Source organism: Aedes albopictus, chromosome 3, assembly GCF_035046485.1.
Source record: "Aedes albopictus strain Foshan chromosome 3, AalbF5, whole genome shotgun sequence".
Classification (NCBI taxonomy): domain Eukaryota; kingdom Metazoa; phylum Arthropoda; class Insecta; order Diptera; family Culicidae; genus Aedes; species Aedes albopictus.
The window spans coordinates 328,324,965-328,343,595 of record NC_085138.1 but is presented as its reverse complement, the minus strand read 5'-3'; the positions used below and the strand labels follow the sequence as shown (position 1 = coordinate 328,343,595).

The window sequence follows — 18,631 nt, the reverse complement described above, 5'->3', positions numbered from 1 at the left end:
TCAGAATGCCCCCCAATATCACCTAAAATTATCGAACACTTATTGGGAGGACCCAACTTCCCTCAGAATGCCCCCTAATATCACCTAGAATTACCGAACACTTATTGGGAGGAACCGACTTCACTCAGAATGCTCCACAATATCACCTAAAATTACCGAACACTTATTGGGAGGAACCGACTTCCTTCAGAATGCTTCCCAATATCACCTAAAATTACCGAACACTTATTGGGAGGACCCAGCTTCCCTTAGAATGTCTCCCAATATCACCTAAAATTACCGAACACTTATTGGGAGGAATCAACTTCCCTTAGAATGCCCCCCAATATCACCTAAAATTACCGAACACTTATTGGGAGGACCCAACTTCCCTCAGAATGCCCCCTAATATCACCTAGAATTACCGAACACTTATTGGGAGGAACCGACTTTCCTCAGAATGCCTCCAAACATCACCTAAAATTACCGAACACTTATTGGGAGGACCCAGCTTCCCTTAGAATGTCTCCCAATATCACCTAAAATTACCGAACACTTATTGGGAGGAACCTACATCCCTCAGAATGCCCTCCAATATCACCTAAAATAACCAAACACTTATTGGGAGGACCCAACTTCCCTCAGAATGCCCCCTTATATCACCTAGAATTACCGAACACTTATTGGGAGGAACCGACTTCCTTAAGAATGCTTCCCAATAACACCGAAAATTACCGAACACTTATTGGGAGGACCCAACTTCCCTCAGAATGTCCCCCAATATCACCGAAAATTACCGAACACTTATTGGGAGAAACCGACTTCGCTCAGAATGCCCTCCAGTATCACCTAAAACAACCAAACACTTATTGGGAGGACCCAGCTACCCTTAGAATGTCTCCCAATATCACCTAAAATCACCGAGCACTTATTGGGAGGAACCGACTTCCCTCAGAATGCTCCCCAATATCACCTGAAATTACCGAACACTTATTGGGAGGAATCGACTTCCCTTAGAATGCCCCCCAATATCACCTAAAATTACCGAACACTTATTGGGAGGACCCAACTTCCCTCAGAATGCCCCCTAATATCACCTAGAATTACCGAACACTTATTGGGGGGAACCGACTTCCCTCAGAATGCTCCACAATATCACCTAAAATAACCGAACACTTATTGGGAGGAACCGACTTCCCTCAGAATGCCTCCAAATATCACCTAAAATTACCGAACACTTATTGGGAGGACCCAGCTTCCCTTAGAATGTCTCCCAATATCACCTAAAATTACCGAACACTTATTGGGAGGAACCGACTTCCTTCAGAATGCTTCCCAATATCACCTAAAATTACCCTTATTGGGAGGACCCAGCTTCCCGTAGAATGTCACCCAATATCACCTAGAATTACCGAACACTTATTGGGAGGAATCGACTTCCCTCAGAATGCCCCCCAATATCACCTAAAATTACCGAACACTTATTGGGAGGAACCGACTTCACTCAGAATGCTCCACAATATCACCTAAAATTACCGAACACTTATTGGGAGGAACCGACTTCCTTCAGAATGCTTCCCAATATCACCTAAAATTACCGAACACTTATTGGGAGGACCCAGCTTACCGTAGAATGTCTCCCAATATCACCTAAAATTACCGAACACTTATTGGGAGGACCCAGCTTCCCGTAGAATGTCTCCCAATATCAAATACAATTACCGAACACTCATTGGGAGGACCCAGCTTCCCGTAGAATGTCTCCCAATATCACCTAGAATTACCGAACACTTATTGGGAGGAACCGACTTCACTCAGAATGCTCCACAATATCACCTAAAATTACCGAACACTTATTGGGAGGAACCGACTTCCTTCGGAATGCTTCCCAATATCACCTAAAATTATCGAACACTTATTGGGAGGACCCAGCTTCCCGTAGAATGTCTCCCAATATCACCTAAAATTACCGAACACTTATTGGGAGGAACCAACTTCCCTCAGAATGCCTCCCACTATCACCTAAAATTACCGAACACTTATTGGGAGGAACCCACTTCCCTAAGACTGTCCCCCAATATCACCTAAAATTACCGAACACTTATTGGGAGGAACCCACTTCCCTCAGAATGCCTCCCACTATCACCTAAAATTACCGAACACTTATTGGGAGGAACCAACTTCCCTCAGAATGCTTCCCACTATCACCTAAAATTACCGAACACTCATTGGGAGGACCCAACTTCCCTAAGACTGTCCCCTAATATCACCTAAAATTACCGAACACTTATTGGGAGGAACCAACTTCCCTCAGAATGCCTCCCACTATCACCTAAAATAACCGAACACTCATTGGGAGGACCCAACTTCCCTAAGACTGTCCCCCAATATCACCTAAAATTACCGAACACTTATTGGGAGGAACCAACTTCCCTCAGAATGCCCTCCAATATCACCTAAAATTACCAAACACTTATTGGGAGGAACCCACTTCCCTCGGAATGCCTCCCACTATCACCTAAAATTACCGAACACTTATTGGGAGGAACCCACTTCCCTCAGAATGCCTCCCACTATCACCTAAAATTACCGAACACTCATTGGGAGGACCCAACTTCCCTAAGACTGTCCCCCAATATCACCTAAAATTACCGAACACTTATCAGGAGGAACCCACGACCCTCAGAATGCCTCCAACTATCACCTAAAATTACCGAACACTCATTGGGAGGATCCAACTTCCCTAGGACTGTCCCCCAATATCACCTAAAATTACCGAACACTTATTGGGAGGATCCCACTTCCCTCAGAATGCCTCCCACTATCACCTAAAATTACCGAACACTCATTGGGAGGACCCAACTTCCCTCAGAATGCCTCCCTATATCACCTAAAATTACCGAACACTTATTGGGAGGAACCCACTTCCCTCAGAATGCCTCCCACTATCACCTAAAATTACCGACCACTTATTGGGAGGAACCAACTTCCCTCCGAATGCCCTCCAATATCACCTAAAATTACCGAACACTTATTGGGAGGAACCAACTTCCCTCCGAATGCCCTCCAATATTACCTAAAATTACCGAACACTTATTGGGAGGACCCAACTTCCCTCAGAATGCCTCCCAATATCACCTAAAATTACCGACCACTTATTGGGAGGACCCAACTTCCCTCAGAATGCCTCCCAATATCACCTAAAATTACCGAACACTTATTGGGAGGAACCAACTTCCCTCAGAATGCCTCCCACTATCATCTAAAATTACCGAACACTCATTGGGAAGACCCAACTTTCCTCAGAATGCCTCCCACTATCACCTAAAATTACCGAACACTTATTGGGAGGAACCAACTTCCCTCAGAATGCTTCCCACTATCACCTTAAATTACCGAACACTCATTGGGAGGACCCAACTTCCCTAAGACTGTCCCCTAATATCACCTAAAATTACCGAACACTTATTGGGAGGAACCAACTTCCCTCAGAATGCCTCTCACTATCACCTAAAATTACCGAACACTCATTGGGAGGACCCAACCTCCCTAAGACTGTCCCCCAATATCACCTAAAATTACCGAACACTTATTGGGAGGAACCAACTTCCCTCAGAATGCCCTCCAATATCACCTAAAATTACCAAACACTTATTGGGAGGAACCCACTTCCCTCAGAATGCCTCCCACTATCACCTAAAATTACCGAACACTTATTGGGAGGAACCCACTTCCCTCAGAATGCCTCCCTATATCACCTAAAATTACCGAACACTCATTGGGTGGACCCAACTTCCCTAAGACTGTCCCCCAATATCACCTAAAATTTCCGAACACTTATTGGGAGGAACCCACGACCCTCAAAATGCCTCCCACTATCACCTAAAATTACCGAACACTCATTGGGAGGACCCAACTTCCCTAGGACTGTCCCCCAATATCACCTAAAATTACCGAACACTTATTGGGAGGATCCCACTTCCCTCAGAATGCCTCCCAATATCACCTAAAATTACCGAACACTTTTTGGGAGGAACCAACTTCCCTCAGAATGCCTCCCACTATCACCTAAAATTACCGACCACTTATTGGGAGGAACCATTTTCCCTCCGAATGCCCTCCAATATCACCTAAAATTACCGAACACTTATTGGGAGGACCCAACTTCACTCAGAATGCCTCCCAATATCACCTAAAATTACCGACCACTTATTGGGAGGAACCAACTTCCCTCAGAATGCCTCCCACTATCACCTAAAATTACCGAACACTCATTGGGAAGACCCAACTTTCCTCAGAATGCCTCCCACTATCACCTAAAATTACCGTACACTTATTGGGAGGAACCCACTTCCCTCAGAATGCCTCCCACTATCACCTAAAATTACCGAACACTCATTGGGAAGACCCAACTTTCCTCAGAATGCCTCTCAATATCACCTAAAATTACCGAACACTTATTGGGAGGAACCAACTTCCCTCAGAATGCCCTCCAATATCACCTAAAATTACCGAACACTTATTGGGAGGAACCAACTTCCCTCAGAATGCCTCCCACTATCACCTAAAATTACCGACCACTTATTGGGAGGAACCAACTTCCCTCAGAATGCCTCCCACTATCACCTAAAATTACCGAACACTCATTGGGAGGACCCAACTTCCCCAAGACTGTCCCCCAATATCACCTAAAATTACCGAACACTTATTGGGAGGAACCCACTTCCCTCAGAATGCCTCCCAATATCACCTAAAATTACCGAACACTTATTGGGAGGAACCAACTTCCCTCACAATGCCTCCCACTATCACCTAAAACTACCGACCACTTATTGGGAGGAACCAACTTTCCTCAGAATGCCTCCCACTATCACCTAAAATTACCGACCACTTATTGGGAGGACCCAACTTCCCTCAGAATGCCTCCCACTATCACCTAAAATTACCGACCACTTATTGGGAGGACCCAACTTCCCTCAGAATGCCTCCCACTATTACCTAAAATTACCGAACACTCATTGGGAGGACCCAACTTCCCCAAGACTGTCCCCCAATATCACCTAAAATTACCGAACACTTATTGGGAGGAACCAACTTCCCTAAGACTGTCCCCCAATATCACCTAAAATTACCGAACACTTATTGGGAGGAACCCACTTCCCTCAGAATGCCTCCCACTATCACCTAAAATTACCGACCACTTATTGGGAGGAACCAACTTCCCTCAGAATGCCTCCCACTATCACCTAAAATTACCGAACACTTATTGGGAGGAACCAACTTCCCTCAGAATGCCTCCCACTATCACCTAAAATTACCGAACACTCATTGGGAGGACCCAACTTTCCCAAGACTGTCCCTCAATATCACCTAAAATTACCGACCACTTATTGGGAGGAACCAACTTCCCTAAGACTGTCCCCCAATATCACCTAAAATTACCGAACACTTATTGGGAGGAACCCGCTTCCCTCAGAATGCCTCCCACTATCACCTAAAATTACCGAACACTTATTGGGAGGAACCAACTTCCCTCAGAATGCTTCCCACTATCACCTAAAATTACCGAACACTCATTGGGAGGACCCAACTTTCCTAAAACTGTCCCTCAATATCACCTAAAATTACCGTACACTTATTGGGAGGAACCCACTTCCCTCAGAATGCCTCCCACTATCACCTAAAATTACCGAACACTTATTGGGAGGAACCCACTTCCCTCAGAATGCCTCCCACTATCACCTAAAATTACCGAACACTCATTGGGAGGACCCAACTTTCCTGAAACTGTCCCTCAATATCACCTAAAATTACCGTACACTTATTGGGAGGAACCCACTTCCCTCAGAATGCCTCCCACTATCACCTAAAATTACCGAACACTTATTGGGAGGAACCCACTTCCCTCAGAATGCCTCCCACTATCACCTAAAATTACCGACCACTTATTGGGAGGAACCAACTTCCCTCAGAATGCCTCCCACTATCACCTAAAATTACCGAACACTTATTGGGAGGAACCCACTTCCCTCAGAATGCCTCCCACTATCACCTAAAATTACCGAACACTTATTGGGAGGAACCCACTCTCCTCAGAATGCCTCCCACTATCACCTAAAATTACCGAACACTCATTGGGAGGACCCAACTTTCCTAAAACTGTCCCTCAATATCACCTAAAATTACCGTACACTTATTGGGAGGACCCAACTTCCCTCAGAATGCCTCCCACTATCACCTAAAATTACCGAACACTTATTGGGAGGAACCAACTTCCCTAAGACTGTCCCCCAATATCACCTAAAATTACCGAACACTTATTGGGAGGAACCCACTTCCCTCAGAATGCCTCCCACTATCACCTAAAATTACCGACCACTTATTGGGAGGAACCAACTTTCCTCCGAATGCCCTCCAATATCACCTAAAATTACCGAACACTTATTGGGAGGAACTGACTTCCCTCAGAATGCTCCCCAATATTATCTTAAATTACCGAACATTTATTTAAAACCCCCAACTTCCCGCAATAATCCACCTTAATATCTCCCATTCATACCTTAAATAGTACAGAACAGACTGTGTACCCGATGGTATGTAATGCCAGAAAAAAGAATAATCATAGCTTATTTAGCAAATTAGCTGTAATTATACAACACTAATTAATTAGCACACATTAATTATGGAATTATTCATTAAATTACTTATTTAAAATCAATAAAATAATATCTGACTTCGTCAGCATAACCCCACCCCATCTGAATAGCACCGCAGTTTGACTGCGAGTGCAAGGAAACCCAACTCGGCAGAGGATTTTAAACACCACGCAGCTCGTCTTGCTCTCTGCGACCAACATTGGTATCGCTACTAGCATAGCAATGTTTTAAAAATCTTGCGCGCGTCCTTTCGCACGCAACCTCCGCATTGCTTTCCGCCATAGCGGAAATTCGATGTGCCGCTTTGAACTGTGCGCATTCCCCACATCAACAATAACAGAGGCATGGTCATGGCTACAAACTTCTCCGGCTCTCCACCCGAACGACCAGCTCGCCCAGATTGGTGCAATGCACGACCAAACATAACACCAATCAGGACGAGTTGGTTGGTTGTGTGGCAATGTTTGGCTATTCATGTGCGTTGCAATAGTTTCTCTTGCCTGCTGTTGAGAGAGTAAACAGCAAGCACACGAACGGGAAGTGCTGCCAAAGCACGGTTGAATGAAATCGGGGCGATGTTTTTCGCAATTCGATGAGTTTCTTACCTAACTTTGAATTAATTATTGTGGCCAAACTACAAAAAATTTAATGTTGGTCCCAAAGAGAGTTTGGTAGAAAACAACATAAACAATCTTTTGTGGAATATCTTTTTTCTACTTTACAACGTGTTTTTATTAAAAAACAACAAAAATACCTAAAAAAAGAGCATTTTTTTCTGCTTTTGCCGCAAACTTTCCAAAATTTAAGCATGTTAATCACTTTAGATCGAGTTTTTGTCCAAGAAGCATAACAGCACAATGGTTCACGCTTTCAATTCATGCAAAAAGATTGAGATTTTGATCAAAGATAGCTGAGATACAATTTTTTGAAGTTTTGCATGTTAAAAATCATAGAATTTTGAATAACTCACTTAGCAGTGATTTGCGACCCCATGTTCCTTGGGCACTTTTTCATGTCTCATTAAGACCTATCCGCCCCCAAATTATTTAAAGTCCGGAAACAAACACCCTGTATATTTTTTTTGGTCCTGTACATATTATTAAAATTGTAATGCCTTTAGTTTAAGCTTACTCATGAATTCAGGGAAATTTTTAGCGATTGAGGTTTGCATTACAAATGTTATACAGGTCACCCTCGATGCAAAGTAAACCTAATGAAACAAATTAGAAACTATGAGAAAAAAACATCTACAACAAAAGTATATACTTTAGTTTCACCTCAAAAAAGGATGCCTGTGTCAAATGGTATGAATTCATACTGAGAATGAATGCATACCATTTGACACAGGCATCCTGTTTTGATGAGAAACTAAAGTATATACTTTTGTTGTAGATTTAGTTAGATCATAGTTTCTAATTGGTTTCATTAGGTTTACTTTGCATCGAGGGTGACCTGTATAACATTTGTAATGCAAACCTCAATCGCTAAGAATACCCCTGAATTCATGAGTAAGCTTAAACTAAAGACATTACACAGCGGATTGAATTCAACGACACAAGCGTGGGAATGAATTCCACGCCCCAGTATTACTATACTATCTATATCATATGGGTCTAGCCACGACGTATTTGCCAAACAAACCGTATGGCTCAAGTTGCGCCGCCTAATCCAACCAACTAACTGCTTAGTTTCAAATAAAACGTGATCCACTTAAGTCACCCGGATTCAAATGACAGACAACCGGTAGCACCGAATGGCGATCCATTGAAAAGCTTGTGCATAATCTTTCCAACGGTTCTCCTACATTAAATCATCCAACTGATCCACGATATTAGCCGAGGCTAATGTCGTGGAGAGCACACGATTTGATGGCACTCCACGAGACATGACCCCGCGCGCTGGTCCTGTTGCTCCTGTCGTTATTTGACGAATGTGTCTGCCTAGTACATGAAGGAGAGGTTGCACACGCGGTTCGCGGCTATGACGATACATATATGAGACTTCGCTAGAAGAAGGTAATGGCGCGTCGCTTTTCGGCTCACAGATATTCAGAATGGGTCGTCGCAACGTCGCCGCTGTATTTACAGCATTGCACACATCAAGTAGTTTGCCAAGTAGCCTCATTGAAAACGGGGTGATATTCTAATTCAATCTCCAGCAGTGTTGCGAACGAACAGTTTATGTCCAAGGAAGCTCGCGTTATCTAATACGACATTGTTGTTTGCAGTCGAGTAGTGGGTACTTTCTTCGGGAGGTGCACGAGCGCGTAGACAAAGAACCTGCTTAAGATGATTTATAGAATGGTTTGCAAAATGGATGAGATTTTGATTGAATTAGCGGTCGTTTCTTTTGTGACACGCTTAGGGGGCTCTATTATTATGGTCCAGATGTTAGTGCTGCGGATTTGGAGCTGTCGTACTGGACGAGGAGTATCTCTTACTCGAACTTTATGGTGACTCGCTCTTTGCAGTGTCCTCTCTTTCGACTCAAGAAAATAATATAAACTCGAAACGGCTGAAACAGTTCAGGTACAACAATAATTAGCATTAGCATCAGTATTATTAGCATTACTATTAATTGAGATGCACAAATTCGTAGATGGTACAGTCCTAGACCGCTGTTAAGAGGGTTGCCTCCTTCCCTTCCGAACCAGAGCACAAGAATTTGGGACTAATATCTGACTCTTAGACAAGACTGACGTAATCCCCCAATGGTCGAGAACTGTCCTGGACGCGTCCTTGTGACTGCTGAGGAATGGGAAAGGATAGTTAATTTTGGACACCTATGAAAGATGTAGACAGCTCTACGATCTTTCACGCGAATTTGGGTGTTGTTAGTAGAAGGGTAAACTCCAAAGGATACGTTTGGTCTTCGTTCAGGCACACCATTGTTAGACTGCTTTAAAACAGTTGTCTGTCCAATTCATCCTGGATTCCTCGTCATCTTGATGGCATTTGACTGAAGTATTAGACTCTTCCTTCGGTTGAAAATCTGAAACTTGCTCCATCCAATGGTACAACAAGAATTCTTTAAAAAAAAAACAGATATTACAATAATTCTTCAAAATTACATATGATAAAATAACATTTGGCCAATTAGTAGTTGCCGAATAACAAATGGCTAAAAGGACAGATGTCCGAATAGTCGAAATATATTTGAACAAAATATATGTGACTGAATAAATAGAAAGTGCGATACAGGTTTACAGTCGGAAGTAACCTGTGTTATATCAGCGTCATATTAAACTTGTATTCAGCTTGTATAACCTGCTGAAAAATAAAAACAAACTGACGTGCGAGATGAAATTATATGTCCAATCATGTTTATTTGTCTCATCCATACACATTTATTACACACCAGCTCTTCTAAAAATATTCTCAACTTGGGATTTGAACTCGTGATCTCTCAATCACTCGTCGCATGCCTTGCCATCTATGCCATCCTGGAACTGGGAAGTCGGTTGCTGAGAGCGAAACATCTTCACAAAGCTATGAAAGATCAATATTGAGATTTATGAAAGGTTGAAAATATTTGCCAAAAATGATGTGAAGATGACTGCAACTTTGAATTTGCTACGAAAATTAGCAAAATTCAAAAAAAAAAATGCATTGGTGTACAACACACATCAATAAATATTGAATACTGAAGAACTGCTCCATTATCACCACTTTAATCTGTTGTTCAATCGAAGAGTGATAATCGAACAAATAAATCATAACTTCGTTTATGTAGCTTACTATTAAACAATTATTAAACGTATCCATAAAATCTGAAGTAGGCAAGCTGAACTCCAATAATCAGCTATCAGAAACTGTGGAACATATGTTTTTTAAGTGTGGAAAAAAGTTCTTCTTCAGCATATATCAAAGCTAGTAAGGGCAAATCGAACAAACAAAAATTGCGGGCGTTTGATAAGCTTGTAATTAAATCGTTGCCAAATGTTGCATTTTGGCTGATAAACAACGTAAATAGCATTATTTCGGTTTATTATTCAACATTTGATTTTGTTCAGCTGAGAATGTTATAAACCAGCAATAGTGCGACATGCATGCTTTTTAATTACTTTGAATTGTTCCTTGGGTCGGCCATTAGTCCAAAGACCCTGGTGAAAAATTATACAGTTATATCATATGCAATTTTTCCAAAGGATTAGCCATAGTTACTTTGGAAATTAATAATAAAATTTCATCCACCTAGTTTATAGGCAGCGCCACATAATACTACCAGTTCTCCTCGGACTAGTGACTAGCGTGATTGCACCCGAAAAGCTAGTTTTTAGACCACATTTGGCTTTCAAGAATTTCAGTAATTTTTACTCAACTCCTAGCATTGGTGTCAAAGAAGCAAAAAACATTGGAGAATATTATGCCGTTTTAAAAAATCCAAGTTATTACGTATAAAAAAAACAACTTTTTAAGGTTTTTCTGATTACAAATGTGATAATTACACATTTTTCCTTCAATTTTATTGGCACACGTTGTTCGGAGAAGTTATAGCAAACAAGTATAGCTTTGAATTTCTGCCAAAAGAATTAAATTTTGACAAGTTTTAGTGTAGTTATGATCTTTTGAAGTTCAAAAATAGTCGAAAAACACAAAATTGATTTGATGCACCTCTTAATTTCAATGGATTTGGCTGAAATTTTGACCAGTTACTTCTTTTAGGATGCCAATCAAAATATGGGGGTGGGCTTGAGAATCAGAGAACATTTTTAAAAAGGTGAACAGGCCTATTGTACAACCTCAAAACGATTTTCTCGTAACATTTTAAAATATCGCGAATAACAATGACCGTTAACCGCTAACGTGAATTTGATGGTGATTGCGGTAGATTTGGAAGAACTTCAAAGTCCTGAACTTCTGGACATTAAGTAAACTTTACAATATCCGAAAACCGTAAAGAAGCTTCCTCGTTGGGTTGTAGAGCATCATGGATTACAGACGACATTAACTGCAAACGTAGATTAAATGGCAATTGAGATAGATCCCGGGCAGACGAGAATATCAAAATAAAATCTCAAATCGAACAATCATAGCTCGATGTGATTCAGAAATTTAAAGAACAACACACCAATAACTCAAAGTGATATGATATCAGTTTTTGTTCTGAAAATTTCTACATAAGAACAAATTGAGCTATTCTGCACGACATATAACACATACACCCATAGAGATGGCTCAATGTCAGTGAAATGCTATGTGCCCCTTTCTGAGCTGGGGAAACGAAGAATCTCATGCTCTTGTTGCCATAATATTCACAACAGTGAGCCGCAGTTGAGTCGTAAGCACCGCCGCCTGTGAATCCAAAGGTCGTAGGTACGATGCTGAATGTTGGCATTTTTTTTAATTTTTTCAGCAATCGACAAATCTTGTCTGCTATTGTTTTAATCTTGTGATATCTTAACGAGCTATTATTGAGCACTTCCACATATTTTTTTTTTTTTTTTTTTTTTTTTTTTTTTTTTTTTTTTTTTTTTTTTTTTTTTGTTTAGAGAGACTTTACCGTACTCGGCATTCGTCTCTTCTTCCACATATTAGATTTTGATATTATTTCTGATGTTTTACCTCTTATCTCAATCAAACCAATATCGGGTTTTGTTCTTCAGTAATTCAATTATTAATAACTGAATTTGTTATTTGTTTGATTTTCTCACCTATTCGGGATTATTCAAAAGATTTTTTTTTGTTTTTATTTATGTGTATTTTAACAATTTTCTAGTTCTACACTTACAAAAGAAAATTGAAAATCCTGAACTCCAGGACATTTTGCATACCTTACCACGTCGTGCAACTTCAAAAAGTTTCTCTCGTTACATAGCGGAGTACCATGGATAGCAATGACCGTAAACCAAAAGCGTAGACTCAATGGCGATTATGGTGGATTTTGAAGAACTTGAAAGCCCTGACCTTCAGGACATTTTGCAAACCTTGCAATGTCCCGAAATCGTAAAAAGTACTTCTCGGTCAATTATAAAGCAACTCGGAACATAACGGTCAAAAGCCGCAATGTTATATTGAATTGGAGCTGCGGTAGATCCTGTTGACCATGTAAGTATTAACTCCAGGATAGTTTGGATCTACACATGTTCTTGTAGAAATCTTGTTTTCCGTTGTTCAATCTACCTTGTTATGTCCGCCTCATCACACCAATAGAAATGAATTCTCCAAGAGCACCTCAACGACCCTGAGTGTGGCGGATGCTATGATAGCAATCGCAGAAGCGTGTTAGGCAGCCGTTATGTCATGAGCTACCCGGCGGCACTCGCAAGGTAAGGCTTGAACCCAAAGGACAGCAGTAAAGCCGGCAAGTTGAAGCCCATTCAGGTGTCCCGGAAAGATGGGAATGGTGGGTCTGAAAAGGCCGGCCCGTCGTGGATCGAAGGGAACAGGGGGTTACGACCACTGATCGGTCCAGCAACCACAAGTTGAGGGGGGTCAGGCGGAAGACGCCCTCTGAAGCTGAAAAACCTAAACGAGATCACTGAAGCGGAAGAGCTCGTCACAGCATTGCGGCTACAGGTGCAGGTGGCTCCGTAGTCGTTCGGCTACAGAAGGGTCCAGTAGGATGCTAACAAGGCCGTCTAAGTAGGGAAGGTGGGCAGGTCAGTATGCCAACTGACCTTGCACGAGCTACCGGAGGCTTGTTTCGGGTGTCTACAGTGCCACAAGTCACGGAACTGTAAAGGCTCTGACAGGAGCAAACTGTGTAGGCGTTGAGTCAGGCCACAAGTCACAAGGCTGCACCAGTCCGCGCAAGTGTTTAATTTATTCCGGGAAATTCCCGAACAGCAAGTACCCAACGAGAGGCCCAAAGAGCTTAAACTTCAGATGAGCCTCAGCTGACAAATCACAGTGCAGGTAAGGCAGCTGAACATGAACCATTGTGAAGCAGCCCAGCAACTGTTTTGTCAGGCAGTTTCTGAGTGGGGGACGAATATCATTATCATAGGGAACCCATACCGAGTAGCCGCCGGCAACAGTAACTGGGTCACGGATGTGTCCAGAAAAATGGATATGGATATGTGTCCAGAAATAGACGATGGCCATACTCACAGCGATCATTAGACAATTTGCTGTAGTATCGATTACAACAACGGCAAGCAGTGGGTAGAGGAAGAGACGACTAGGCCAAGGCCATGTCCTCTTCCGAAGTAGACGTTATTCTTCAACGATGAGGTATTCAGGAATGCACTCCGCCGTGAGCGAAACTTACTCGGTTCTAGCGAACAACAAGCTGGTAGCAGAGCTCTTGGTGCGTGCAATGCGACCATGCCTTGGCAAGTTCTCCTTAGAAATGGGAGACCATCGGATAACTGGTGGAGCAAGAACTGAGGAAGAGCGGAATGAGCGACGGGTGGTATTCGCCGCAGCCGAAGTTGCGCTGAAGACAGAGATAAGGACAAGCATAAAGGCCTGCTTTGAGGGTCTCTGTCAGAGTGCCAACGCGAATCTGTGGGTGTGATGTCTAATAGATTGTGATGGCCAAGACAAAAGGTGTTATAGCTTACTGAGTAATCTTCAGACATGTTGAAGGAGATCATCGAGGGGCTTCCGCCCCTAGTTCATCCTAGTTCATGGCATCTTTCAGTAGATCAGCTGGAAACTATTCCTGGCGCTGTGAAGAGGGTCACCGATGAGGAATTTGCGGGGATTACAATGCGTAAACACAGACAAACAGACGTAACACTTGCGAAATTTCCATCGACCACGCTTTTAACGATCATTTTAAATTTTCATAGTTGTTGCTTTCACAACCAGACGCGCTCGCATAGTTTTTCTATGCGTTTGACGTTTCACACTAGCGCCTTCTGTTGACGATATTGCACAACACAGTGATTCGTGCAACTTTTCCACCAGGTGATGGTAGTGTGAACTGGGCGATGGATTTCCATGAAAATCGTTCAAGGTGTTACGTCTGTTTGTCTGTGGCGTAGATAAGGCCCCAAGTCTAAACGGAGTTCAAAACCTGGCCTTAAAAGTTACTATTGTAGAGACTCCCAGGATGTTCAGGTCTGCTGTGGATAAATTCCAGGACAAGGGAGCCTTCCCAGATGATTGGAAGCGGCAGAGCCTGGTACTATTGCTAAAAGCGGAGAAAAGGGTTCCCGGTAAGGGCCGGCACAGGTGGATGCCCTACTGTCAGCAACTTGGAGCAATCTGGTACTATCAGTAGGTCGGCTCTAGAGGCACATTCTCCTCCATTCGGGAAATTTGTGCTGGTACTTGCTTATAGGGTCAGAGCCTTCAGCAGCGAATGTGTTTAGTGGATCGGTGGTGTAGTCATGTTTTCTACTTTGCCTGTAAAAGGTGGTCCCTAATCCCACTCTACCTGGACCTCCCTGTCCAGGTGTCTGTTGAGCAGATTATCCGCCCATTTAGTTACAGGAGGGGAAAAACATAGCTTTGATACACATTTTGTTTTTGAGGATTTGCTTAACATTGTCAGAATATTCAAATAACAAATTTTGAGTACTGAGATAATGCTTTGAGATAATTCCAACTCTTATCAGCGTGCCAACACAAGGTTAAAAGTTAAACAACTAGATATTGCTTAGAAATAAAATTTCCCAAAGAAACATATTCAAAAATGGAAACATTTTACCTGAAATTTATTTTGATGTTTCCTAAATGATTCGCATGTTCTAATATCTTCTGTCAATAAATTCCCATTCATACACAAAAATTTACTTCAAAAATAGATTAGGAACACTGCATCAGCTTCCTCCCAGATGATGCAAATGGCTCTGAGTATTCTACCTGAATAACCTTTGGTCGGTATTACGTTACTGTTCTATCTACGACATCAGGTAAAAGCTTCTTTAGAAGTTTTTTTTATTTATTTTTTGATTCTGAATTCTTTCCCAAGCAACATTTTGATGTCCAATTAGTCTTGTAGAGGTTTTGACAACCGTTATCAAACCGAATACCTTTTGTTTAGGTCTAAGAGCCTTTTCTAGCCAGTTTGACTAAAAAATGTTACTTGGACTAAGTAGCCCCCCTTATGGAAAAACTATTAGAAATTAGTTTAGTTGCTTTCAGGGATTCAAAAATCCTTTCAAATTTTGTCACTGTGAAATAAATCAATCCAATACTTCTCCCGCGTACGATACAATTATGACACGGCCCACAACAATTTTCGCTCGGTCATCTGGTCGTCGACGGAATTCAGATCAGTGCCACTCTGAACCTCGTCGGTAAAACATCAGTGAAGACGGCTTTCACTCGTTCTACTCCATACCCCGCTGTACACGAACATCTGCGTTCTATTCCTCGTCCAAAATCATAGCTTTCGACGGTTGAGTGCAGAAAATACAACACAACCATAATTGCTCAAACCCGAAAAGAATCCGAACCCAAAAATGGTATGCCATATTTTCGCATATTATTATCGATTCGCTACACTACCTGGCGATCTCCGGTCCACTCGCACACCCTTTCGCAGCGATGCCCGTTTCAGTACGCATGTTTTTCACCAAGTCTACATCCGCAATTTCTTATTTTTTTCTTTGCAGACTTCTTCGGTCAATTTTGAACGATCGACACGCAGCAGCTCCAACGGTTTTTGATCTTCTGCTGCCCCTTTCCACAGCGATTGCCAATTCGGTTGGTTGGTTGGCATCTCATATCGGCATGTCGCAGCAGTACAAGTGCTTCGTGGTTAGTGGTGGCTGCTATTGTAACTGTTCTCCGATCCAATCGATAGGCCAAAATATCGCTTTCAATTGTTCGTGATGATCGGCGATTGTGGCACGAGTGATCAGTGATAACCAGTATCTCGGTATGCACCGAATTAGTAATTGTGATATTGTAGTGCTAGAAATGTTTACGTGTTCTTAAGAAGAAAGTTCAACAAAAAAGTGGTTTCAATTGAAAATAACATTACGTGCGTTTAGTTATTAGTGAAATTCGGTCAATTCCTTAGCAAATAGTCGAAAAAATGGCAAAAATTGCAGCTGGAGATGCTTTGGCCCCGGTGGAAGGTTTTGGGGAAGCACCTCGAAGTCGGCTATCGAGTGGTGCCAGCTCTCGGTTACGAGCCGAGCAAAATGATAGTGATGACGGTGGAATCAAGTTGAAAAAGGAGCTGGGGTTAATGGATGGCGTTGCCATCATCGTGGGTGTGATCGTAGGAGCAGGTATTTTTGTATCCCCTAAAGGAGTGCTGCTCTATTCGGGTTCCATCGGACAGGCGATCATCGTATGGATTCTATCGGGAGTTCTCAGCATGGTGGGAGCGCTCTGCTATGCAGAATTAGGTGAGTTTCCAGTTTTGATACAAATCCGGTTGACAGCACAAGACACACGAGCAAACTCAAACAAGCAAAGCAGATAATGGGGAGTGTGTTCAGTAAATTGCTAAATCTGTATTACGACCAAGATAGTTTTCAAGTACGCGTCAACCGTACCGACCGGTCTCCGTTTACTCTGATAAGGGCTAATTGAGTTTGTGTCAGGGTCCGGCAATTCGTGGGGTAGCAGAATGTTTCAAAACATCTTGGCAGATGTTATCACTAGGCGAATGAACCGTAGAAAAATGACATGTACATCCGAGAGCGGCAATTGGGAAGTATAAACAACAACATTCCTTCGCTATCGGTTGATGATGATTACATGTTTAATTGGATGAGGCGAAATTGAATTCTCATGTTGATTTTTCAGGATCATATTGACCCAATTAATGATTACATTTTAGCTACACGGAGTGAAATTTTAATTTTCAAGCATCAATATATGTATAAAAATTTATATATGAGACGCCAACAAAAAATGCACTCATTTGATAGATCCGTATCCAAGAAAAGGGTGTTGGTTCCCTTTAACCCGCAAACACCCGGGACGATCTACTTTTGGCAGAAATGCAATATCTTCTTTGTTTTAAAACATTTTGTCCATTACACCTCACAATGCTATGAGCAACTTGATATTGTGGTAGTTGGACATTCCGTGAAATACAAATAGTCTCCAATACATTTTGAAGTTTGGCTTACGATATCTATATACTGTCTCATGCTTTAGTTGTGAAAAATTTTCGTGGAATCTAGTCTATAGTGCTGATGGAACCTCAGTGCACATCTATAATGCTTTTGGTACATTCATGGGATATTCCAGGCTTTCCAAACTATTCTGGAATTAGGAACTTCAAGGTCTACAGGCTCTACTCTTGTTTTTCTTCACTCTATCGGCATAATCCTTTCACGATTGTGTCTGTTGCACCTCATTATATTACGAGTATCTGTATTTGTGCTATTTGGGTGTCCACTGGCATACAAATGGACCCAATGTATTTTGAAGTATGGGTCGCAATATCTGTAAATCTTAGGATATTTTTATTGTAGTGAATGCTCGCGGAATATAATCTACGCTACTCTTAGAACCTCGGAGTGCAATTCTGATAACTTAGGAACATTCACTTGGTGAATGACCTAGATCCAAACTATTCTGAAATTAAGACTTTCAAGCTCTACAAGCTCTACTCTTGTAAATCTTTATTTTATCGATGTACTTCTTCCACGATTACCTCTGTTGTATCTCATAATTTGTTGAGTATTTGTGTTACTTGTTCATCCACTGACATACAAATGTTCTTTATGGTATTTGGAAGTGTCGATAATTACCCAAGAATTCCTCTAGGCGTTCCTTGAAAATTCCTCCAGGAGTCCCTCAGAAATTCATCGTGATATTCTCCGAGAATATCTCTACGAGTTCCTAGGGAATGTCTCAAGGAACTTTTTCAGGAGTTTCCCAGCAGTTTCTCGAAAATTTATTCAGGAGCTATGCTGGAATTCTTTCAGGAGTTCCTTAGGAATTACTTTAAAAACTTCTCGAAAAATCCTGTAGGACTTCCTCGGGAATTCCTTCAGAAATTCCCCGAGGATTCCACGGGATTTCTTCATGCATTCCCTAAAAACTCATCAAGGAAGTTTTCCCAAGAGTTCCTCCAGAAATTTCTCCTGGAATTCCTCCAGGAAATTTTCCAGGGATTCCTCCAAGAATTTT

At 42.0% G+C, this 18,631-nt stretch overlaps 1 protein-coding gene across 2 annotated transcripts in view; it reads left to right on the top strand.

Annotated features, from left to right (window-relative positions):
• Positions 1 to 18,631, top strand: part of LOC109427043 (Y+L amino acid transporter 2) — a 53,152-nt gene that overhangs the window by 20,452 nt on the left and 14,069 nt on the right. Inside the window, exons 1-2 of one of the 2 annotated variants that reach the window (XM_019702592.4) lie at positions 15,804 to 15,996; positions 16,147 to 16,890. In XM_019702592.4, coding sequence (XP_019558137.2) covers positions 16,572 to 16,890 — 319 coding nt within the window. In that variant the 5' untranslated portion in view covers positions 15,804 to 15,996; positions 16,147 to 16,571. Of the gene's footprint in view, positions 1 to 15,803; positions 15,997 to 16,146; positions 16,891 to 18,631 lie in introns of those variants that run through there. The other variant, XM_019702593.4, reaches the window with a different exon arrangement.